Source organism: Lissotriton vulgaris, chromosome 3_2 (genome assembly GCF_964263255.1).
Source record: "Lissotriton vulgaris chromosome 3_2, aLisVul1.2, whole genome shotgun sequence".
In the NCBI taxonomy this organism is placed as follows: domain Eukaryota; kingdom Metazoa; phylum Chordata; class Amphibia; order Caudata; family Salamandridae; genus Lissotriton; species Lissotriton vulgaris.
Window position 1 is genome coordinate 255589043 of NC_141690.1, and position 25220 is coordinate 255614262.

The window sequence follows — 25220 nt, forward strand, 5'->3', positions numbered from 1 at the left end:
TTCTACATTTGAAATAATTTACATTATTTAACATAAAAATATGTTTTATATTATTTGTAAGTTCAATCTACTTTTTTATTTTTATTTTCCTTATACTGTACTATGGGCAATACTATATTCTTGTCTACTTTTAAAATAGCAGAAACTAAAAAATGATACAACACTATTATCTTAATTTGGGTTTGAATATTTAATTAATCTAAACATATTAAAATGCCAGGAATGTTTTAAAGATGTATTAACAAAAAACCCATCTCCATGAAAAGGAAATATTCTTTATTTTGTATTAATAACTATTAAAGTTGTTGTATAGAATTATTTTAAAGTAATTTAATTAAAGTGTTATAAAAAGTAATGTGACGTGATAGTTTACATTTAAAATAAGGTTAATAAAATATGTTAAAATAAAATAAAATATGCTTTATTTTGAGCTGTTTTGTATTAAATTAAATGTATGTATAATTTTAATGATTTTAAATAATGTAATTTATTTTAACATTATTTCCTAATGGGGCGGAGGAGATTTTATGGGGACCATTAGGATGACGGGCGGACTCCTGTTGTGTGTAAGGACGGCCCGCCATAAGTGCGGGGGTCCCGTTGCGGGTATTAGGATGCGCCCGCCACAGTGGCGGGCGCATCCTGTATCCTAAGCATTGCGGTGGGGGGTGCTGAAAGCACCGCCCGCCGCAATGCTAAAGATACATGTAGTGAATTACAGAGCGGTGGATGTCACATTGTACTTTGCAATGCTGGTAGGTATCATAGGTATCCCCCATGTGCACCCCCCACCCTCCTGGAGTCCCTAGGGGCCCGCAACGGGCCCCCGCAGGGTGTCTCTGCATGCCTTTCTGTGGCGGCAAGGCATTGGAAAATGCCCATGCTAATAAGGCAGGCGGTGTCTGATAGACACCGCCACCATATTAAACCTTTTCCGTCCCGGCCGCAAGGCGACCAGGGCGAAAAAGCGGCAGACGGTCTTTCTGTCCGCCGCGGTCCCCCCGTCATAATAAGATGGCGGGGAGTCATTCCGGATAGGATGGCGGGCGGATCGCCCCCGCCAGGCCGGCGTTGGCTACCGCCAGCCTAGCGGGGGCGATCCGCCCACCGTCCTAATGGGCCCCTAAGTCTCTACTTCTATTATTTTCTGTGGAAGGCTGTTGCAGTGTCAGTGGTTGACTATATGTGGGCTGGACTTACTACTACTCCAATTTGGTTAGAGGATTTTGATATTCCTAAATTTGATGAGTAACAGCTAAGCCTACACTTTTGAGTGATGATGAAAAGCCCAAAGTAGTAAAGTCACTCCAAAATGTAAGAGTAAACATACATGTGTAGATTTCCTCATGTGAAAATGTACGTTTGTGAATGGACCCTATCTTCTACAAAGCCATAATGACCAGTAACCCCCACATATCTGGCTGCCTTCTTTATGTCCTCAGACATTAGATGCAAAATAGCCAAAAGGAAAAAAAAATCCCAGCAGGAGTTAACCATCTATGCACCCAGGAACGGCATCCAAATATCCATCAAGACTGCCCCTTCCTTTCAGGAAATCAGTTAGGAAAGAGCTGTAGACACCCCTCTTTAAAGTACACTTCATCACAATGCATTCATGGTCTGTATCTGTTCCCAGACCAGCTACCCCCTCCCATCATTCACTGACGGTATCGTTGCCAAAGGCACTGCATAGCGCATTGCTGCGGTTAGGCTAGGTTTGCAGTATACAAATACCTCATGCATACATCCTGAGTACGCTTGTGCACTCAAAAGATTCACAAGTCAGCTCAAAGATTCTGGAGACAGACCCCTTATGCAGGATTAAATTACTAGTGTGACACACCACTTCCAGAAATAATGGACCCCATTATAGAAATGAGAGAGAAACTGCAGAGTCTATATAATACGAATTTCTGTTTGTGAGAGAAAGAAGAATGGAAAGACTCTCTCGGTGAAGGCGGCCTTGGTGAAGGTGTGGAGGTGCTCCAGGTTCTCTGTGTTGTATAGAGACAGCCGCCCTGCTTCGTAGTCGAGATACATCCCCAGCTTTCTGGGGCGGTCATGCAATCGTATGCGGACTTCTGAGTAGCCGGACAAGCAGGAAGGATTATCAGTGATTGTCTCATACTCTCTGATATACCACGACAAGGCCCACATCCCTGCCGTAGGTGGACCTTTGTTCCTGCTCACAGACTCTCTGGCAACCCCAATGATCCAATAATACTCTGCCTGCAGCAGCTCTATCTCCCAGTAATGCTTCCCTGAGAGGAATCCTTCCCTCCCAAGCACACACCCATCACGGGTGAATCTCTTGGGATTAGCGGGCAAGACCTCTCCTTCGCGTATCCATTTGGCACGTCTTCCACTCTCAGACAGGGTCAGCTTATGGTTGGCTGTGTCTGGGTCCAGAGTCACCAGCTCTGCAGAAAGAGGAGAGACCATAGAGACATAACATGAGGACAGAGAGTACCATGATGACATTCAGTAGATGCAGAGATCAGAGTTACAGAACGCCTCCTGATCATGGGGTCACAATTGTGCAAAGTGATCATACACCATAAATCAAGCGTACGCAACATTGCCGTCACCCACAAGAAGGGGAGGGTTGGAGAGCGGTTAAGATCCAGTGTTCTATGCGTGAGCAGATCATCCGTTTCACATATTTATCTTTGTCCTCGGGTACCTGCCGACCTGTTTATTCTATTAGAAATACAGAACTACAAGTACCAACATGTGGGAGTTAATACAAAAATGGCAGAGGGATCCTGGAACATCAACTCCGGAGCCACCTAGAACTAAGAAAGGGCCTTGGAGGTTTCTGAAAGCTGGAGAGGTTGTAAGAAGCCCTTTGTGGTTGACAAGGATCCAACTGAAAGAGTGCCTAGGATGCAATGCATTTATAAATCGACGGGATTCTGAGTTTGTAAGTGGTCATTTCAGAAGATCACCACAATGGTACTTGCAAAATTAGTTTGTATATACCCTATCCCCCTTATGATCTGTTTCTACTTACATTGCAATTATTGAGGAGGTAGATAGATACTTTATACAATACTCTGCCATGATAACAGGTGCAGAAGAAACTCAGAAGATCCATGATTACCATTATCTTTAATCGAACGAAAACAGATAATGTTGAAAGGTGCCTTGTATTTTACTTCCTAACGTCTCACATGTCTAGGGTGCTCACGTGTGACATTTCAAGGCCTTGGCATGATGCATTAAGGGACACTTTATGGCACATACAATAAAGCATAATGCCCATGAAAAAAAAACGACTGAAATTTGTTGCTTTTGTACAATTTCAAATTAGAGAACAGGCTTTAAAACTTCTGCAATGCTGTCACAAACCTACTTCCCTTAAGAAACATGATCCCAAGGAAACATGACCACCGGGATAGGTGAGGCCTTCCTGCACACCAATGTAGGGAAGTCTGCATCACTTATCACGCGCCACCACTACACCGGGGTGCACGGAGGAGATTACCAATGGTGGACAACGCCTCTCTGCATCACAGACCGCTGGATGTTGTGCTGACCGGACACTGTGGAGGGTGAGGCCCCTGAGCTGCGCCAAACTTTTGTGGCAGAAGCGACGTAACTTCACGCCGAAGGGAGCCCTGTTGCATCACCTGAATCAGGAGGTTCCCCAACGGACTTGGTGGCGACTGCTGTACCATAGCTTGTGAAATCCCGCCTGGCTGAGGTTCCAGCTAGCTGAATCACAGATTTTGAGAGAGTACAACGGATTGCACCATGCTGTCAATGTCAAGGTGAGGAGAAGGTGGGACACGTAGCAGAGGAGGCCCGGAGGTCGAGTCGGGCCCAGGCTTAGCACCTGTGGGTGATGCACCCCGAGTGGCAGCTCATCCACTATGGCAGAAGAGTGTCACCCAAATTTCTAACAAGCTTGAGGAAACAGTAAATATACTTTTTCTATCAGATTCGATTAATGTGCAAACTGTTTACATTAGTCGACGATGTTTCAGTCCTATTTAAAAAATAGTTGGATCATCATCAGGACAGTATGGTTACAAGCCTGAATAATTAGAGATTGACTCAATTAGGCTTGCGGAAAGTTAATCCTCATGAGGCTTAACCTTCCGCAAGCCTAATTGTGGCGGGGGTTGTGTGCGCCTATCCCAGTATTCCTTCGTTTTATTGTTAAGCTTGGATTTTTGTGGCCAAAGTATTTTGTATAGCTGCGAGACTTAGTGGCCTATTTTGTTTATGTTTGCTACGCATTGAAAGATCGATGGTTGGGTGTCCGCTAATTTTGATTTTGACAGGGCTGCTTTCAGCTTTAGAAATCTATACAGGTCCAGGTCCTCTAGTTGGTGGGATGTTTGGAACTCGGAGATGTATCTTTCTCCAGTTGGTGTGGATGTGAGATGTCCCTTTCTATCCATGTCTCGAAATTGAGGGTTTTCCCCTTGTATTTGATCTTGTTATTCGGCCACAGGGCTTCTGATTTGGACTCTTTAATGCTGACCTCCATTTTCCTGTCCAGTTTTATTAGCGGTATCTATGTGTTTTTCAGGATTGTGTTAGCCGCTTGTGGGTATGCATTTATCGTTAGTAGGGCTAGTGGGTTCAGGTTGTTCAGGATGGCTTTTTCCACGTGTAGCCATACCGGCGTGTATTCCGCTATCTGGGAGACCCAGTGTGTACCTTGTTTAGCTATGAAGGCTAGCTGTAAGAGCCTAAAATCTGCTAGGTTCACCCCCCCTTGTGTTTTCGGGAGTCTTAGTTTCTTAATTCTGATCCTCGCCTTCTTGTCACGCTACAGAAATTTGGTGAACATTTTGTCTATTTTTTGGTGGAAGTCATCTGTCAGGAAGATTGGGAGCATGCCTGCCAAGTAGTTTATCAGTGGGGTAATCATCATTTTTAGTGTTTCAATTCTCCCCCGCCATGTCATGAACTTGGGTGACCAGGCTTCTAGTTGTTTCTTGATCTTTTCTAGTATGAGTTTCTCGTTGTGGCGTAAGGTGGTTATCAGATCAGTGCCAAAGAGGATTCCAAAGTATCTGATGTGCCCAGTCTGCCAGGCCAGACCTGACCCCCAGCATGTCTCTATTGCAGTGGATATTTAGCGGTTTACATTCAGATTTTTCGTTGTTAAGTTTGTATCCTGAGAATTTGGAATATTCCTTTATTGTGGACAATAGCACTTTATTGAAGCCCTTGGTTGTTGTGCCATTATCAGTATGTCGTCACGCATAGGCGGACAGTTTTACTGTTGTTCCGTTAATAATCGACCCCATGTATGCTGTAATTAAGTTTTATGTCCTGAATTAGGGCTTTGAGAGCGAGGAGAAAGAGTGCCGGCGAGAGGGGGCACCCTTGTCTGGTTCCTTGTTGGAGCTTGAATGGGTCTGAGAGTGACCCATTTACTGTGATACGCGCTGATGTGGACTGGTACAGTGCCATTGTCATCCTAATGTAATCCTCCCCTAGGTTAAAGGCGTGCATGCATTGCTCCAGGAAGGCCCAGGAAACTTTATCGAAGGCCTTCTGTGCATCTAGTGCTATGGCTACTGCTGGTGTCGGTCTCGTTGAGACCTGTTCTAGTATGTGGCAGAATAGTCGTGTGTTGTCAATAGCCATCCGGTTCCTCATAAAGCCAACTTGGGTGCTACTTATTAGTTTTGGTAGGAGCTTGTTCAGTGTGGCCGCCAGAATTTTGGTGTAAATTTTACAGTCTACATTAATGAGTGATATGGGTCTATAGTTCTTCGGTAGTTGGTGGTCTTTGCCTTCTTTCGGGCTAACTATTATTGTTGCTTCTGTCATGGATAGTGGCACCATACCTGAGGATGCTGTTTGGTTAAAGACCTTTTTCATGGTTGAGGTTAGTTGGGGTAGGAAGGCTTTATAGAAGTCGGCAGTGTATCCTTCTGGGCCGGGGGCCTTGTTCTTTTTCAGGGACTTCACTGCCATCTCTATCTCAGTGCGGGTGATTTCTTGTCCTAGTCATGCCTTGTCTGCTTGGTCTAGTTTGGTGAGTCTCCGTCTGTCTATGTATCTTGTGCATTCCTCCTTGTCTAGTGTCCAATCCGTTTTGCATAGCTCAGAGTAGTAGTCTTTGAACGTCTTGAGGATTTCCTCATGTCTTGTGTGGGTTTTGTTATGTGTGTCCGTGATTGTTGAGATCACTACTTGGTTGCGTTTGTGATTCAGGTATGAGGCTAACAGTTTCCCTGCTCTATTGGATTCGCATAGGTTCAGAGCTTTACATCTGTTGAACCACATTCCTGCTCTCTTGCTTATGATTTTATTGTACTCGTCTTTGCGTTGCGTTAGGGTGTGTACAATTATGTTGTCGTGGTTGGCGTTTATGTGGTCCAGCTCTAACTTTGTTATCTCCTCCTCTAGTTGGGTTATCCTGAGGTTCTTTTTCTTGTTTATTCTTGCCTTAATATTGATTATGTTGCCCCTGATTGTTGCTTTTAGTGCTTCCCATAGTGTGCTAGTACTAACCTCCTTATTGTCATTGTTAGCTATGTATTCCTCTATGGCTTCTTCTTTTTCTTTTTTGTTGTTCGGATTCGAGATGGTGTTGTTTCTAAACCGCCACCTTCTGGGGATAGCTTTGTTATGGCAGCCGCTTAGTTTTAGATTGATGGCTGAGTGGTCTGAGACTAACCTTGGTTCGATTGCCAATTCTTCGATCAAGTGTGTGTGGCTGCCTGATATTAGAATATAGTCTATCCTTGAGTGTGATTTTTGTGGGTTGGAGTAGAAGGTGTAGTCCCTCGTGTCGGGGTGTTGTAGTCTCCACACGTCTTTGAGATAACATTTTGAGCATATGTTCTGTAATGTTGCATGGGAGTTTGATGAGTGGTATTGACAGGAGGACTGTGCGTCTATTAAGTGGTCTAAAGGGATGTTAAAGTCTCCAGCTACAATGATGAGTTCATCCTGCAGGATTTTGGCTAGTGAGTCCGATACCTCTGTCCAGAATGTAGGGTCGTCTGTGTTGGGGCCATATAGGTTTGCTATATGTAGCCGTTCCTCTCCTCTTGAGAGGTTTGTGATGAGTAGTCTGCCCTCCTTGTCGTGTGTGTGTGTGTGAGTCTTTTGTTGGCTTCGAGCCTTTGGAGACCATGGTCAGGACCCCCCTCTTCTTTTTGTCTGCCAGTGAGCTCGCTACCTGCGCTATCCAGTTGGCCTTGACTAGCTTAGCATCCTCCACATCCAGAATTTGTTTCTTGCAGCAACACTAAATCACTTTTGGACTTTGCTAGATATTCCACTATCTTCTTGTGTTTAATGGGGTGGTTCAGGCCTTTGACATTGAGGGATGTTATTTTAAGCAAAATTGCAAGAATTCAATCAACATGGTGTTATGGTGCAACAATTTTAAAGAGCCTGTTTTCAAAAAATATTGGACTGCATCAATTCCATGATTATGTGCTATACAGGTATATAATCCTGTGACGTCCAGTACAATCATTAACATGTCGGGTTCCCAGACTATATCTGAGATGATACGAATGAAATCCGAAGTGTCTCTTATATACGATGCCAGATTTTTCACATGTTCTACCAAAAATGAATCCAAATATTGTGACATATGTTCGGTTAAACTACCTTTTGATGAGATGATGGGTCTCCCCGGGGGCAGGGTAGCATGTTTATGTATTTTTGGTAAGTGATAAAACATTGGAGTGATTGGTTGCTGGCATGTCAAAAATGTAAGTTCATTCGTGTTGAGCATTCCTTCAGCTGCCCACTTGTCAATGAGTTCATGGTACTTAATGATGCTGTGCTGGTACGGGAAACATCCTTTAAAACGCAACTTTTACCACGCAGTGCCTTTACGACGCAACTTTTATAAAGCAAACCATTAAAACGCATTGCGCTGGGGGGCGCTCTAGGATAGGGAATACGTTTAATTTACTATCCAACACCTTCCCTAGTGTCCACGGGGACTGGAGTTGGAATAGTAAATTAAACTATTCACTATCCAGCACCCCAAAGCGCTATGCGTTGTAAAGGTTTGCGTAGTAAAAACCGCGTTGTAAAGGCATGCGATGTAAAAGCATGCGTTGTAATGTCATACATCCTGCTGGTATTCATCTTTACTTATTCTAGTATAGCAGTCGTCGTCTTTCAATTGTCTTAATGCTTCGGTGCAATAGTATTCCCTAGTCCTTAGGATGATATTTCCTCCCTTATCGGATGGCTTACATACAATGTTGGGATTAGATTTCAGTCTGTTCTTTGAATCAACGACAAATTCCATTGTTTGTTATTGGAATTGATGGATCCTGTGGTTCTCAGTTTTTCCAGGTCTGCTTTGACTGTTTCTTCGAACACGTCAATGGAATCATGCGGCATTATCGGTATAAACTTTGATGGAGGTTTGAACTGTGTCGCAGCTTTTGTTTGTGTTATTCCAAATTGTGCTGCAGTGTCTATGCTGGCAATTGATTGTTCATCAGAATCTCTCCTTTGACTTGCCATGACTTCTAGTAGATTCAAATCATCCACATCAAGATTTGTCGTTATGGAATCACTTGTTCTTTCAGTGCCAGTACTTGTGAGGCTCTTCAATTTATGAATTTTTTTTAGCTTTAATTTACGTGTGAAAAGAAACAGATCAATCCTGGTCTGGGTATATTTAAACTTATTTGTTAGGCAAAATGTCAATCCTTTCTTGAGAACATGTTCTTAAGTGAAAGCTTGTATGTGGTTAGATTAACAATCGTCAAATCATCCTCAGCACTTATCTCCTGTTGCCTCTTTGGCTTCTGGTTCGGGTAGCCATCACTTGATTGCCTGAGATTGAAGCCCCCTCGCCATGTTTGTCTTGTCTTGTCTTGGCGTTTGTCTTGTTTCTGGGGGTTTCCTTTTTGCCCCTCTTTGATGAGACTGGCGCATTAATTGAAACTCCTCGCGAAAATGGGACTGGCTAGAAGCAGTTCCTTGTACTGCTGTTCTTTCATCGTCGGATTGCTCATTATCTGTTACTTCAGATTCTGAAGGCAATTGTTTTGGTTGCTCCACTTCTTAAAGCTTTTCTTGGAGCATCAAACTTGCGAGCGAAGGTTAAGATACGCCCTTGTGCATAGACGCGTGCATCTCTTTGGAATTTCGTTTGTTTACGTTTTTTAATTTTTTCTTCATATGCCAAAAGTCTTTTTTTCATGGCTTCACGTAAATCAGCACATTGTGTAGAATCTGGGTCCTGTGCAATTAGGGCTTCCAATGCTTCTATGTCTTTCTGGAATTTTTCCCTATCGCTCCACGCAAATTTGATCAGAATCTTTACCATCCCGCCGGACATTTCAGCTGTATAATTTGCCCATTCGTCCAAAAATTTTGGGTCTGGGTTTTCATATGCGGGTACCGTGTAAACACGGAGTCCGCGTGGGATACGATTTACTTCCAGATATTTCTGAAGTGAAGTTGCTTCCCACCATTTGCGGATCTCGCATTCGAACAGTCTCTCTAATTTTGTGAATAATGTTTTAAGGGGACTTTGGACTTGAGGCTCTGTGCTACTCGCTGTTGCACCTTGTACTGTGTCTGTGCGGAAGATGTCATCCGCTGTATCTCGGCGCGCTTGGTCTGAATACATGCTGCAAAGTTATTGCTTGATTGCGCTGTATATTTCACTCGCGTGACTTAGCGTTTGTTCGTTATTTTTGATGGTGCAGTTGTTCTTACGTTCCTAAGTTAGTCGTTCCAGCCGATAATACATATTAAGTATGCCAATGATATGCGCTGCTTAGAAATACAGAAAAGATAAACCAGGGACCTGCCAGCCCTCCGACTCATATATACATATGTGTGTGTGTTTGTGTGTGTGTGTAAATAGATAGATATTAGGTTTGAAAATATTTCATGTTTATACAAACAGAGAATGTCTTGAGTTGCGCACGTGTACTCCTTTCCAAAATATTTCTTTCTGTCGGCTATGCCTTCTCATTTAAAAAAAAAAAAATCCATATGTGTTTACTTTGCTAATATATTCATCCTCTGTTTCTCTTTGCCAAACTTTACATGACGTTGCAATATCCTGCTTCCACTTGGCCTATGATACCTATTTTTCTTTAAAAGTACAATACATTAGCATTTTAAAAGATAATACTGATCATTTTGCCTAGTAGGTCAGCTGCTTTAAAGACTGACTCTTTAACAAGGTGACCTAGTGAACATGAAAATGCCATTCTAGGTTTTAATAGAAACACAAATGCTGTGAAAGCTTCGTCACTTCCCAAATTGTAGATCTCACCTTTACCCCAGTGAGTCAGAGTACTGCACGACTATTTCACGATGGATGTCCTGACTGTATTCGCATCTTATATCTCACTATCAAAGGCGAGAGAGAGGACTCGGTAGCTAGTCCGTATCCCCGGCGTTTTATATGTGAGATCAAAAAGGACTAGCCTATTTGTGAATTTACATAGACTCAAGACTGTAAGACTGGGTACAAACCCTTTGTTTGTTCATGAAGCCCTCACCCACCAACCTGGTTGGTGGCATGCTTCATCATCGGTATACAACTGTTACAACGAAGTTTTTACAATGCACTACCATTACAGCGCAGGCATTACCACGCATACCATTACAACGCATTGCGCTGGGGGGCGCTCCAGGATAGGGAATAAGTATATTTTATATCCAACACCTTCCCTAGTGTCCACGGGGACTGGAGTTGGAATATAAAATTATACTTACCACTATCCAGCACCTCTAAGCGCTATGCGTTGTAACGGTATTCGTTGTAAATACCGCGTTGTAATGGTATGCGTGGTAAAAGTATGCGTTGTAACGTCATACATCCTTCATCATCGGGCCCACCTAGTGACACCGAGTGTGCCCAGGTTGTGCTTCGACGCCTGAATACAGCGGAGCAGGTATGTTTCTGAGTGTGCAGTGTAGTGACGTGAAGGTGAAAATTTAAAAGGGGTCCCAGTACCTGAGGGTAAATTATATTTTAATAACTGGGTCACTGTTAGCATTAAAAAAGGCTGTTGGATGTTATAGGAGTGTTAATTAGGGTTTTCTACATCCAGGTGTGGTCTACATGTTTCAGCCAGGCCTTTATGATTAAAACTGGCTTTCCTCAGGACCAAAGTGTGTAGGTGCAAATTACTTGATTTTAAGTGATTGTGTGATTTTGAAAAATGTGTAGCACTCACTAAGGTGCTTTACATGTGTGAGGGGCATTCCCTCTTAGAGCATTAGTTGACTTGCAGCCAAATTTGACCCATTGAGTAGTCCGGCAGAGGAGTGGACTGAAAATTTTGGTCAGTGTCCGCGTCAAACCTCTTGTTGTCCCTTGACATCTTTAGAAAAGTATATTGAGTCTGATTGCAGTGATAACTGCATGAGCTGATGCTGATGGGGACGACATCTCTGTCCCATGGGACAATAATGCTTTTAAGGGGCAGTGTATGTGTCACAGCCAAAGTAAGATAACTCTGCTGGAAAGGTGATACCACCTTGAGAGGACACACCACTGGACCAGCAGCGACAATGATGGTTAATGTTTTAATGATTAGTCTTTGCTATTGGCAGATAACATTAACAGGGAAATGGCAACAGGTGATATGTTTTTATTTTAAAGAAAACAATCTATAAGACATAGACATGAAAAAACAAAACCTTGTATTTCATACAATTACAAAGAGTCGTAAGTCCACCTAAAGTCGGTAGTGACAGAATTTCCACAAACACCTCCGATGGGAGTAAATGGCTAATAAGAGAAGATGGGACACCAAGGTGGAGATGGATGGACAATGTAGGGTCTATAGAATGCGTACCTCTGCACCCCAGAGGCAGAAGAACGGAAAGATTCTTTCATTGAAGGCGGCCTTGATGAAGGTGTGGAGATGCTCCATGGTGTCAGTGTTGTACAGAGACAGCCGCCCTGCTTCGTAGTCCAGGTACACACCCAGCTTCTTGGGGTGATCGTTGAGAAACAGGGGGTAATCAGACGAGGTACCAGTATAGCAGGATAGATAGGCGGTGACTGCCATGTGAACATTATTATACCACCACAGAGCCCAGATCCCGCCCCCAGGTAATCCAGGGTCCCTACTTACTGACTCTCTGGCAACCCCCACAAACCAACCTCCTCCGTCCTCCACCACCTGCACCTCCCAGTAATGCTTCCCTGACTTGAACCCCTCCGTCCCCAAAACACTTCTGTCAGAAGTGAATCTTTTGGGGTTGTCAGGCACAGTCTGCTCTCTGTCTGTCCATCTCACACGTCTCCCGCTTTCAGACAGGACCAGGTCCTTGTTGGCTGTGTCTGGATCCAGAGTGACAGGCACTGCAGAAAGAGGAGAGACTTTAGATTTACTGTGACCACAGAACTCATACTGGTACTCGACACACAGACAGACCAGGACTGCAGAAAGAGCTGAGGTTGTAGAGGTGGTCCTGGTGCATAGAGTGCCACAGTGGAATTCTATGTCAGGACTGGCAGTTTAGATTATGTTTACTTAGCCATACAAAGTCAATAAAAGTAGTGCTGTCAAACTACACAACAGTAAAGCCTTTGCTCTGGTCCCTATAGCCCTTGACAGACACACTTTCATCCCACCTGGGGAATCACACTTTGGCCTAAGAAATTTTCCCAGATATTACAGTAACCGCCATTGCCTTGTAACGTGGGACACAGTATAAGATGACTCCTGCAGCTGAACACGGCCATATCTATCTATCTATCTATCTATCTATCTATTTATCTATCTATCTATCTATCTATCTATCTATCTATCTATCTATCTATCTATCTATCTATCTATCTATCTATCTATCTGTCTGTCTGTCTGTCTGTCTGTCTGTCTGTCCGTCTGTCTTTTTTCCACTGAAAACACGAGTTATGATTCTGCACACCCAAAACTGAAAAAGACCTGAAATTCACCAGTTATTGTATGATGCTCAGCATATCTCACCATGTTTACTCTTTGTAGAAAGCCCTTTTTCATGCTATTGTCTCAGGGGTGTACTGAGCATGGCGGGGGTGAGCTATGATGTGCTTTGTATACCATAATTGGCACATTTTAGGGCGCTTTCTATTTGTGTACCGTGAACCATAACTAACATTTAAGAGGTTTTTCAAGGGTGTTTGATAGACCATGTTCCATATGTCATGTACCAGTTCTGCCTGGCGTAGCGGGGGCTGGGCATAGAGCATGTTTGCCCACACACTGGCATTAGTCAGCGGAAGGCGTAAAATGTATTCCAAAGTTGACTGCCCACAAGTCACCTTCAGCTGTGGGCTTTTAGTGCAGCATGATAATGAACACACTTAGTACATTCAGGTCCTGGTAGTTTATCTGCACAATAGTTGCACATCCCCCACTAAAGTAAGATTAGAAGCGATTTGTTTTTTTCAGCATTATAATTTTTAACTTTGTAGTTTAGAGTTAGTTTTCAGTGCACTTTTTTTGTCAAGATGGTAAAGAGATGATAGCTCACGATTTATGTTGAGCTATTGTCAAGCATTTCAGAAGGTTTTTAGACTAATGTCAGCAGCTGTATCATGAATGATAACATATCCCAAAACTGGGAGGGACAGAGAGAAGTTGTGGACCAGCACACACTCTGCCTACACATATTGTTAGACTGTTGAGTGTGCAGTTCCGCTGTAAAGGTTTGGCCTTCCATGTTCAGTGACTATAAGGGTCATGCTAAGCATCTTCTTTTTGAAGCACGAGCCCTCGCCTCCAAGAGGTGGCAGCTTCATCACTGGGCCCTGCTCCTCCTTGGACAGGCTCTGCAAGGCACAAAGGGCCCCACACGCGAAATCTTTGCCAGAGATCATTTAGTCTTGACCTAACCTATATAAAACCTTTCAAATAAATAAATAAAATATGTAATAGTAATATTGTATTGTATTGTATTGTATGTCGATTTATAGAGCGCGATTGCTGCCCCACGGGCGTCTAAGCGCTGAGTCTCTAGACAGAACTGGGCGTTGAGGAAGAAGCTAGGCCTCGGTGGACTTTGCAAACAAAAGGGTCTTTAATTGTTTGCGGAATGAGAGCAGATTAGGGTTGGAGCGAAGTTGTGCTGGAAGTGAGTTCCACAACTTGGAGGCATTTAGGGAGAACATCCTGCCTCCGGTTCTATCTCTTTTAACTTTGGGCACTACGGCCAAGAAAGCCTCCATAGAGCGAAAATTCCTGCTTGGGTGGTAGCGGGTGACTAGGTTGTCATTAATTGCTGGGCCCGTCTTCCAGAAGGCCCAGTGGGCGATGCACAATGCCTTAAATGCGACTCTCTGCTTCACCGGCAGCCAGTGCAATCTTTTTAGTCCGGGCCTGGCTGACTGAGTGCGGGGGATCTGTAGCAAGGTACGGGCTGCACAGTTCTGTACAACCTGCAACTTCCGCAAGGTCAGTTCTGGGGCACCCACGTAAAGGGCGTTATTAAAATCTAGCCGGGACTGTATCAAGCCCTGTACTGCCACCTGTTTGGCTTCCATTGGCAAAAGAGGCAGAACTATCCTCAGTGTTCTGAGTAAGCCGAAGCACGTGGCAGACAGTTTGGTGGCCTGGATGGTAAAAGAGAGATTTTTATCCAGCCACACTCCCAGGCTTTTTACACTTTCCTTGGGGGTAAGAGGGGTGCCCAGGCAGGGAGGCCAGAGGGAGATAAATGGCACTGGTGATACTGGGCCCAGGAGCATGAGCTCTGTTTTATCTCCATTAAGTTTTAAAGAGGAGGCTGTCATCCATTCCTTGACATTTCATCAGGCCTTCCGAGGTTTGCCTGTTACCATCCTGAACCAAGGAAACCACTAGCTGGGTATCGTCCGCATACGATATGATCTTGATACCGTGCGGTTCGACGACCCCAGCCAGTGGTTTCATATATATGTTGAACAACGCAGGGCTCAAGGAGGAGCCCTGCGGAACCCCACAACTCAGTGGTTTGCTGGCTGACACTGTGTCCCCGTCAAAGATCTGAAAAGATCTATTGCTCAGGAAAGAGTCAAGCCACCTAAGTGCCTTGCCTGTTACTCCGATGCTAAATAGACGGTTCAGCAGAGTGGTATAGCTGACCGTGTCGAAAGCTGCGCTTAGGTCAAGGAGGATCACTGCCACTGATCCTCCTTGGTCCAGTATCCTGCGTGACTCTTCGGTAACCGCTAACAAAGCGGTTTCAGTTCCGTGCTTGGGTCTAAAGCCTGTTTGAGTGGTATCCAGAAGCAAGTTGTTCTCGAGAAATTGAATTAGCTGGATGTTTATATATTTCTCCAAGATCTTGCTTACCCAGGGGAGCAGTGAGATTGGGCGGTAGCTGGAGTGATCTTCTGGGTCAAGGTTGTTTTTTTTTAGCAGTGCCCGCACCATGGCTCTCTTCCATACAGTGGGCACTGTGCAAGATAAGATGGAAGAGTTTAACAGATCCAGAATTGCGGGCAGGGTGGCCTGGCTTGCCTGCAACATGATCTCCGGAGGTGCTGGGTCAAGTGGAGAGCCAGATTTGACTTGGCGGGCCAATTGATTCAGAATTTCAAGATCTAAAGGGGAGAAGTGTTCAAGGATTGGCCGGTCACGGAGAGTAGGAAGTTTCAGAGGTATTTGGTCGACTACTCCTGGATTTATGGCTACTGTCGGGAAAGAGGAATAGATCTGGGTAACCTTGTTGTGGAAAAATTCCGCTAGCTCATTACACTGTGCTTGCGTTTTTGCCAAGGGTGGGGCTGTGTTATTGACTTTAGTAAGTTTTTTTACCAAGTGAAAGATTTCCTTAGGTTTGGATTTGGCTTCCATGATTTTATCCGCAAAGAAGGCAGCTTGAGCCGACCTGACCTCATCTTTATAGGCCTTAATTGCCTCTCTATATTGGAGCTTTTTCTCGGGTAGGAAGTCTAAACGCCACGCTCTCTCTCGTTTCCTACAGAGGCGTTTTTTTTCTCTTAAGGTATCTGAGAACCAGGGTGCTGATTTATGCAGTCTCTTTGATATGGAACTCCGGAAGGGGAGAATAGTATCCAGAGATTTCGCGATCCAGCTCTCGTATTCCTTATTTGCCAAGTTGGGGTCTGTGCGGAGGGATGGGCAAGTGGAGTCTAAATTGCTTAGCCAAGCCTCCATGGGTAGTTTAGCCCAGTTCCTCTTAATTTTGACTTGGGGGGTGGGCAGAGGGGCTTTACAGGTGTGTCACCTAAACGGGATTAAGGAGTGATCAGACCAGGGGAGGGGAATAGGTTAGCTCACCACCAGATCGGTGCTGTTACTAAAAATCGGGTCAAGTAGGTTGCCTTTTTCATGTGTAGGGGCTGTGACAAGCTGGGTTAGTTGTAAGGCTGCTAAATCGTCTGTTAATTCCATGGCAGTGTGATCTGTGGGAGTATTAAAATGAAGGTTAAGATCTCCCAGAATCGTGTAGTTAGCTGTGGACATGATTCGTTCGGCGATAATGTTTGGAAGCGATCTGTGGAACATTTTTGCCGGCTCTGGGGGACGGTATATCAGAGTGCCGGAAAAGGAGCTATTAGCAGTGAAATCAATGCTGAATGCTAGGCTCTCGCACTCAGGGATTGTTTCAGCTGTAGTGCGACAGCGGTACTGGTCTTTCAGTATAATAGCCAAGCCTCCTCCTCTCTCCTCCGTCCGATCTAATCTGTATATTTGAAAACCAGGGGGTAAGGCTGAGATTAGATATGGCTCAGATTGGGATGTAAGCCATGTTTCCGTCAGAAAGACGGCATCCGGCTTGCACTCTTCTAGCAGCAAAGCAATTTGCGTGCTGTGTCTCGGTAGTGACCTACAATTTAGCAGATACATACAATATTCCTGCGTCGTAGCTGGCAACATAGTATTGTAGAAGGGATGTTTGCAGCCAAGGCAGTGGGGAGGGAGTTCAGCTGGTGAGTAGATGTGTGTGCAGCATGCAACAGCTGTAGTTCCGATGTTGTGGATGGCTGCTGAGCCATGGGATGTGTGGGACCCAGGGGATGTGGCCCCTGGTCCCGTTTGGTCGCGGACGGGCGCAGACGGGCTTGCCTTTGGCGTGACTTCGGCGCACCACCGGCGCACCCGCCACGCCCGTCCGCTGCGCTTCCGGAAACAGCACATTCTGATATATGTCAGGGAGGGGGGGTGTGGACTCGGTCAGTGGGCGGTGCCCGGGGGTCACGGCGATCCTCCTGCAACCCGCTGCAGCGCCTGACTCGGCTGCGCGGGGAGGAGAAGATCGAGGGGAGAGCAATCAGATGGGACTTTAAAAAGCACAAGAATATCACACACAAATTTTTAAAAAGTAATCTTTTAAAAACAATTTTCCCCTGCTCCCGGCTTCCGCCTCAAGAGCTCTGTCAGTTACAATGCGCCGGGCTGAAAGCGCGCCTTAAGTAGTAGGGGGCGTGGCCTCGGTCAGTGGGCGGTGCCCGGGGGTCACGGCGATCCTCCTGCAACCCGCTGCAGCGCCTGACTCGGCTGCACGGAGAGGAGAAGATCGAGGGGAGAGCAATCAGGTGGGACTTTAAAAAGCACAAGAATATCACACACAAATTTTTAAAAAGTAATCTTTTAAAAAACAATTTTCCCCTGCTCCCGGCTTCCGCCTCAAGAGCTCTGTCAGTTACAATGTGCCGGGCTGAAAGCGCGCCTTAAGTAGTAGGGGGCGTGGCCTCGGTCAGTGGGCGGTGCCCGGGGGTCACGGCGATCCTCCTGCAACCCGCTGCAGCGCCTGACTCGGCTGCGCGGGGAGGAGAAGATCGAGGGGAGAGCAATCAGATGGGACTTTAAAAAGCACAAGAATATCACACACAAATTTTTAAAAAGTAATCTTTTAAAAACAATTTTCCCCTGCTCCCGGCTTCCGCCTCAAGAGCTCTGTCAGTTACAATGCGCCGGGCTGAAAGCGCGCCTTAAGTAGTAGGGAGACGTGGCCTCGGTCAGTGGGCGGTGCCCGGGGGTCACGGCGATCCTCCTGCAACCCGCTGCAGCGCCTGACTCGGCTGCGCGGGGAGGAGAAGATCGGGGGAAGAGCAATCAGATGGGACTTTAAAAGGCACAAGAATATCACACACAAATTTTTAAAAAGTAATCTTTTAAAAAACAATTTTCCCCTGCTCCCGGCTTCCGCCTCAAGAGCTCTGTCAGTTACAATGCGCCGGGCTGAAAGCGCGCCTTAAGTAGTAGGGGGGCGCGGCCTCGGTCAGTGGGCGGTGCCCGGGGGTCACGGCGATCCTCCTGCAACCCGCTGCAGCGCCTGACTCGGCTGCGCGGGGAGGAGAAGATCGGGGGAAGAGCAATCAGATGGGACTTTAAAAGGCACAAGAATATCACACACAAATTTTTAAAAAGTAATCTTTTAAAAACAATTTTCCCCTGCTCCCGGCTTCTGCCTCAAGAGCTCTGTCAGTTACATATCTTAACATATCTTAACATATCTAATGTTCTCCAAAGTCAGGGTTTGCATTTAATGTAGGGTTGTGTTGTGATTATAGAGGTGATTGGTCTAAGTACAGGTGAATAAAATTAACTAAAGGCCCTGCACCAAATTAGTTCATTCTAAGGGCCTCTGTTAAAGGTTATGCATGAATATCCAGGATGAGAATGCTCCTTATATTTCAAAATAACTGCTCAAAGTGTATCTTGCCTAGTAGAACTGGGGGTCTCTAGTTGGCAATGGTTTGCACCTTTGACCAAATAGGGAGCCTTGCTTCTAGTCAGGGAAAGGGGATTACACTCCTGGATAACCCCTGCTCACTCCCTTGGTAGCTTGCAATGAGCAGACAGGCTTATCTTAGAGGCAGTGTGTAAAGCACTTGTGACACATACAGTAATACTGTGAAAATACTACAGATGCACACCACACAGGTTTTATAAAAATAAGTATTCTTTATATAGACTTAACACAAGACCACAAACGACAAAAATCCACAATACTGTCATCGAAAATAATACTTCAAGATGGTAAAGTTAGTTAAAAAATAGGTTATTCACTTAAAAGCAGTCTTTAGCAACAGATAACCCCAACTGGAGTTATCACGACGTCAAGGTCAAAGAAATCCCAAAGTACGGCGCCGACCACCAGGTGCGCGGTGTCGGGCCCGGAGTCAAAACAAACCCACACAAAACAGTATTTTGTAAAAGTGAAAACAAAGACAGCTAGCTGCATCGGGGAGATGTGGTGTCGTTGGCGCTGTGCGGCGTCGGTTCCTTGCTTTGGGAGGCGATGCGTCAGATCCTCGATGCTTGTGCAAAGCAGGGGAGGCGTCAGTTCCTTACCGGAGAGGAGGTGACGTTACGATGGTGCCGAAACCCTGGTTCCGTACGATGTCCCGATGTAGATGGATTCTCGATCACCCACGTCGAGGATCGGCTCTGCGATGTCGGCTTTGGAGTCGATGCGGCACAACAGCAGGCGTCTGGCCTACGTCGCAACTCGGAGCAGTGCTCACGGCTTATGGCAGGTTATGATGTCGCTAGCTGGCGTCGATGTGGCACGGAGGCTGGCGTCAGGCCTACGTTGTAAGTCGGAGCAGCACTCACGGCTTCGATGCAGAGTGCAGCATCGCTCGCCGGTGTCGGTGTTGCAATTTCCTTCTGTAGCAGCTAGAACAGCAAGTTCCAGATGCAGGTAAACAGAAGAGGTGACGTCTTTTGTATCCCTGAGACTTCAGACAGGAGGCAAGCTCAAATTCAAGCCCTTGTTTGAAATATTCAGCAAGATGATAAAAAGTTCCTTAAAAGTTCCTTCTCTTTTGCTTGGCAATAAAGAAACCACTGCAGGCCAACCCAGCAAACAGCACACTGGCAGAGGGGCAGCCCAAACTCCTGCAGCTTCCTTGGTTCTTCTCCTTAGCAAAGGTTTGTCTTGTTTTCCCAGAAGTGATCTAAAGTCCTGGGGTCTGGGCTCCACTATTTATACCAGTAAATCCTTTGTCCTCTGAAGGCAGAGGGTCCTGTACCTAGCCCAAACCAGTTCTGGTTGCATTCTGCCAGTGTACACCTTCTTCCTTTGTCAGTGTGGGCCAGGGTCCTCATACAAACCACAGGGGATGAAGCCAGCATTGCGGAAGGCAGGCACAGTCCTATGCAGGTCTAGGTGCTACTCCTCCCACCACTCTACATGCAGATAGGTCTATTCAGCCGTGTGCTGACTCGTCCTGTCTCCTGGAGCCACCCCAGCCCCTGTCACTCACAAACCTGACATGGAATACACAACCTAACAGAGGCAGGCTTGGGTAGTTAGAAAATACCCCCTTTCTAAAGGAAAATGCTACTTATCAGTATGCATCTGTTCTTGGCATGTATAGCTGCAGATTCACTCACTATGCATAGATCGCCATCTGGTGTTGGGCCCGGATGTTTGCAGTTTGTTATTGTCTTTGAACAAGTCTTTGGAAGTCACGAGATAGGTGACTCCTCGATTGGACAATAGTGTGCATGGGCATCAACTCCATCTTCAGATTGTTTTTTCGCCAAGAAGGGAAATGATGGAGTTTGTGAAAACAGAAAGAGATGTTCATGTATGTTGTATCTAATTAGGATAATACTGGAACAGATAAAGGTAGCCGGGGAGGTGGGTGGGCGTGGGTGAATCTGCAGCTCTATATGCCAAGACCAGATGCATGCTGGTAAGTAGCATTTTCCGTTTGAGGCATATGAGCTGCAGATCACACACTATGCATAGATTGCATAGCAGTACTGTCCCTAGCGGCGACCACCAGTATCTATTGCAGTAGTTTGAAATAGTGTTTTGAGTACAGCCTGGCCCACACTAGCTTGTTGTTTTGCTTGCACAGCTACACAAAAGTGTTTTGTGAATGTGTGCGGTGTAGACCATGTAGCTGCTTTGCAGATATCATCTAAGGGAATGTTAACTAAAAAAGCCATGGAAGCCCCTATTTTGAGAGTGGAATGTGCTTTAGGGGGAATATAAAGTGTATGTTTTGCTTTGTGATAGCAAATTGGTATACATTTGACAATCCACCTTGCAATTCCAGACTTTGATACAGGATTGCCTTTATGTGGTGGTAAGAAGGAAACAAAAAGTTGTTTTGTTTTACGAAAAGGTTTTGTTCTATCAATGTAGTAGAGAAGTGCTCTTTTTACGTGTAGTGTATGAAGAGCTTTTTTTGCAACTGTTTGTGGTTGCGAGAAGAATACTGGCAACTCTAAAGACTGGTTTAGATGGAAGGGAGTAATAACTTTTGGAAGGAATTTGGGATTTGTTCTGAGAACCACTTTGTTATGATGGAGTTGTAATACTTAGTGCCTGTAGCTCACTGACTCTCCTGAGAAATGTGATAGCGACAAGGAAAGTTACGTTCCATGTAAGAAATTGTAGCTCACAGTTATGCAGAGGTTCAAATGGAGGACCCATTAACCTAGTGAGGACGATGTTTGGATTCCCCACTGGAGAGGGTGGTACTCTGGGAGAAATTATTATTTTGAGGCCTTCCATACATGCTTTAATGGCAGGTAGCCTGAATAATGATAGATGTTGTCTATTTTGCAGATATGCTGCTATGGCAGCGAGATGTAATCGGATTGATGTGTATGCTAAATTACATCTTTGAAGATGCAGCAGGTAACATGATGTGTTGAATAGACACATCTAGAGGATTGATTGTGTTATTGGTACAGTATATTACAAATCTTTTCCACTTGGCTGCATAGCAGGCTCTAGTGGTGGGATGCCTAGCTTCTTTGATGACATTCATACAATCAGGTGGAAGATTGAGATAACCAAAGTCTAGGACTTCAAGAGCCGGATCGCCAGGTTGAACTGTGCTGGATCTCGGTGTCTGATTTCTCCCCATGGTTCTGTGTTATGTAATGTAATGTAATGTAATGTAATGATGATACTTGTAAAGCGCACTGTTACCCCATCTCGGGGTGTCCTGGCGCTGAAGACCGCTGGGGAACCAGTCCTGGCTTTCCCTGTGAGATGTTCCCTTCTGGGTATCTCCAAGGTGAAACCAGGCATCCCCGGCGTATGTAGGGGGCCATTGTGGAGATGAGGCAAGCTAATGCCCAGAGTTGCCGCGTGTGATCCCTGGTTAGAGTAGGCACCGAGGCGAGAATTATCAAGTCCGCTGACCCTGGTCCACGACCCTGCCGCATCGGGAATTGAACCCTGGTCCCGGGCCGTTCTCTGCTTCCGGGTCTGCCGCCTCTAACCAGTGAGCCACACCACTCCACTGTTAAGAGTTTTGGGGAGAGATGTCGATTTGGTGTGGTACTACTGATAGTTCCAGCAAGGTTATGTACCAGGGTTGTCTGGCCCATGTTGGAGCAACTAGGATCAGTGTTAGTGACTGTTGTTGCAGTCAGCTTACCACTAGTGGAATGAGTGGGAGAGGCTGAAAAGCGTAGGCACATCTGCCTGACCAATTCATCCATATTGCATTTCCTTTGGACAATGGGTGTGGATATCTGGCAGAGAAGATTGGGCATTTTGTGTTTAAATGTGTGGCGAAGAGATCTATCTCTGGATGTCCCCACATTTGTAAAAACTGTTGGAGGACTTGTGGATGAAGTTCCCACTCGTGAATCTGTTGTGTCTGACGACTTAATAGATCAGCCATCTGATTCTGTATTCCTGGAAGATGTTGGGCTAAAAGGAATATGTTTTGAGGAATTGCCCATCTCCATATGCTCTGTGCTAGTTGAGAGGGCTGTAAAGAGTACGTCACTCCTTGTTTTTGAAGATAACACATCGCTGTTATATTGTCCGTCCAAACTAAAACAGCTTTGTTTGATACGTGTTTTGGGAATGCTTTTAATGCCAGAAATATTGCTAGGAGTTCCAAATGATTGATGTGGAGTAGCTTTTGCTGTGGTGTCCACCTGCCCTGTATGGTGTGATGTAGTAGATGAGCTCCCCAGCCGGTGAGCGATGCGTCTGCTGTTAACACGACTTGTGGAACCGGTTCTAGGAACGGTTGCCCTTTGGAAAGGGTTTGGGGGTTCCACCACTGCAGAGAGCAATGTGTGCGGTCGTCCACCAACACCAGATCTGTTAATTGACCTTGAGCTTGGTTCCACTGACGTGCTAAGCATTCCTGTAAGGGGCATATATGGAGTCTTGCGTGAGGTACTATGAATATGCAAGAGGCCAACATCCCTATTAGTTGCATAAACACTCAAGCTGGCAGCAAGTGTTGCGGTTGGAATTTTGTTATGAGGGCCTGCATACTTGCTATCCTGGCTGGATTGGGATATGCAAGGCCTTTTGAGGTGTCTATTGTGGCACCAAGATATTGTTGGATGCTGGATGGTTGGAGGTGGGAGATTTTTTGTTGCTCGCAGGCAGGTCTCTCCCCACACTGCTGCATTGCTTTTGCCAGACTTTGCTTGCCTAATTTTTGTTTTCCTTCTGCATTTCTTGCACCCGGTTTTCCCTTAGCTCCCCTTGCTGTCCCTCACCCGTTTCTTTCCTGCCGCTGCGCCCTCGCCCCCCTGCTCTCCCTTCTGCCACCCCGCTCCCGCCTCCCATCTGCTCCTCCCTCCCATCTCCCCTCATAGGGAGGCCGCGCAGCGGTGAAAGGAGCGACCTCTGATCCTGCTCGCAGGCAGGTCACTCGCCACGCTGCTGCATTGCTTTTGCCAGACTTGCTTTGCTTGCCTAATTTTTGTTCCCTTCTGCATTTCTTGTGCCCGGTTTTCCTTGCGGTCCCTCACCCGTTTCTTTCCTGCCGACCCCGCTCCCGCCTCCCAGCTGCTCCTCCCTCCCACCTCCCCTCATATGGAGGTTGCGCAGCGGACGCACACAGAGGCACGCCTAAGGCAAGCCCGTCTGCGCCCGTCCGTGCCTGGACCACGCCCAGCACCAGCACCACACCCCTGGCCCCCACTAATGCCACAATGCCCGCCCCACTACGAAGCCAGCACCCTCCAAGCACTCAACGCCGGACAATCATACACCTGCTTCCTGGCCGCCCCAAAGTGCATCCAAGGACCCTTCTCCTGCCGGAACTGCAGCTTCACCAGCACCCGGCCCGCCAACCCACCGAGCAGGAAAGAAAAACCCAACTACCTCAGATGCATTCTTCTCAACACCGGCTCCGCCCAAAAACCCGCTGTTGAACTCTGGGACCTACTCGACTCAACCACCCCAGATGTCGCCTTCCTGAAGAAGACCTGGCTGAACCCCTCCTCGGCACCCGACATTGCCAGAGCCATCCTGGAAGGCTACAAGATCACCCGCAGGGACCGCACCAACGGAGTAGGAGGAGGAATCGCCATCGTCCACAGGAACACCCTCAGAGTCTCGACCAACACCGACGACACCCTCAGTTGCTCCGAACACCTGCGCTTCCAGATCCACACCGACCCCAACACCACCCTCAGAGGAACCCTCCTCTACACACACCCTGGACTCTGACCACAGTTCAGCGACTCCATCGCAGACTTAGTCAGCACACAGGCCCTCGCCTCCACAGACTACATCCTCTTCGGGGACCTGAACTTCCACCTCGAGAACAACAACGACACCTACTCCACCATCCTGATTGACAACCTAGCCATCCTCGGACTCAGACAACTCGTCATAACCCACCCACTCTGCCGGCCACACGCTCGACCCCATTTTCTCCGCAAGTCCCCACGTCTCCTTCACCCACACCACCAAACTCCAGTGGACTGACCATCGCTGCATCCACTTCACCTTTCGGAAACTCACCACGCACCACCGCACCCAACAGATGCCTCGCCGCTGCTGGAGCAAAGTCACCAAAGAACAGCTTACCACCACCCTCGTCCAGATCCCACCCACTGACCCCACCGACACTGACACTACCGCCCGCAACCTCAGACAGTGGATCGACGACTGTACTGACACCCTCGCCCCAGACCCTCTTGTCCTGGTACCATTAGTATTGCCTTTTGGTCATACCAATCCTTCATCAGCTCTTGGCTGTTTTTTTCCTTGCTTTGTTCATAAGCTGAGCCATCTAGTTTTTGAGATCCAGAGCATAGTCCACATCATGGCTTGAGGACTCAGGAATGTCTTCCATGCTCTATCAGGCCACAGTAAGTTGACCACAGACAAGGTGCCCAAACAGAAGCTCAAAGTCATACAAGAGATATGGCAGAAAGGGATCCCACTTCCTCCTGAAGCTATCCAGCAGAGTTTCTATCACGCTCTTTACGTCTTGCTAAAGTGTTCCACCAACCCTTGGATTGTGGATGGTATGTAGTGGAGAAGGGATCATTTACACCAGCTTACTCCCATATCACTTTCATATATGAGGAAATGAAATGTGTTCCTTTGTTGGACAC

At 46.3% G+C, this 25220-nt stretch overlaps 1 protein-coding gene across 2 annotated transcripts in view; it reads right to left on the bottom strand.

Annotated features, from left to right (window-relative positions):
- Positions 1 to 1127: 1127 nt before the first annotated feature.
- Positions 1128 to 25220, bottom strand: part of LOC147725618 (E3 ubiquitin-protein ligase TRIM7-like) — a 76241-nt gene continuing 52148 nt past the window's right edge. Inside the window, exon 6 of one of the 2 annotated variants that reach the window (XM_086964310.1) lies at positions 1128 to 2420. In XM_086964310.1, coding sequence (XP_086820436.1) covers positions 1897 to 2420 — 524 coding nt within the window. In that variant the 3' untranslated portion in view covers positions 1128 to 1896. Of the gene's footprint in view, positions 2421 to 11557; positions 12293 to 25220 lie in introns of those variants that run through there. The other variant, XM_086964309.1, reaches the window with a different exon arrangement.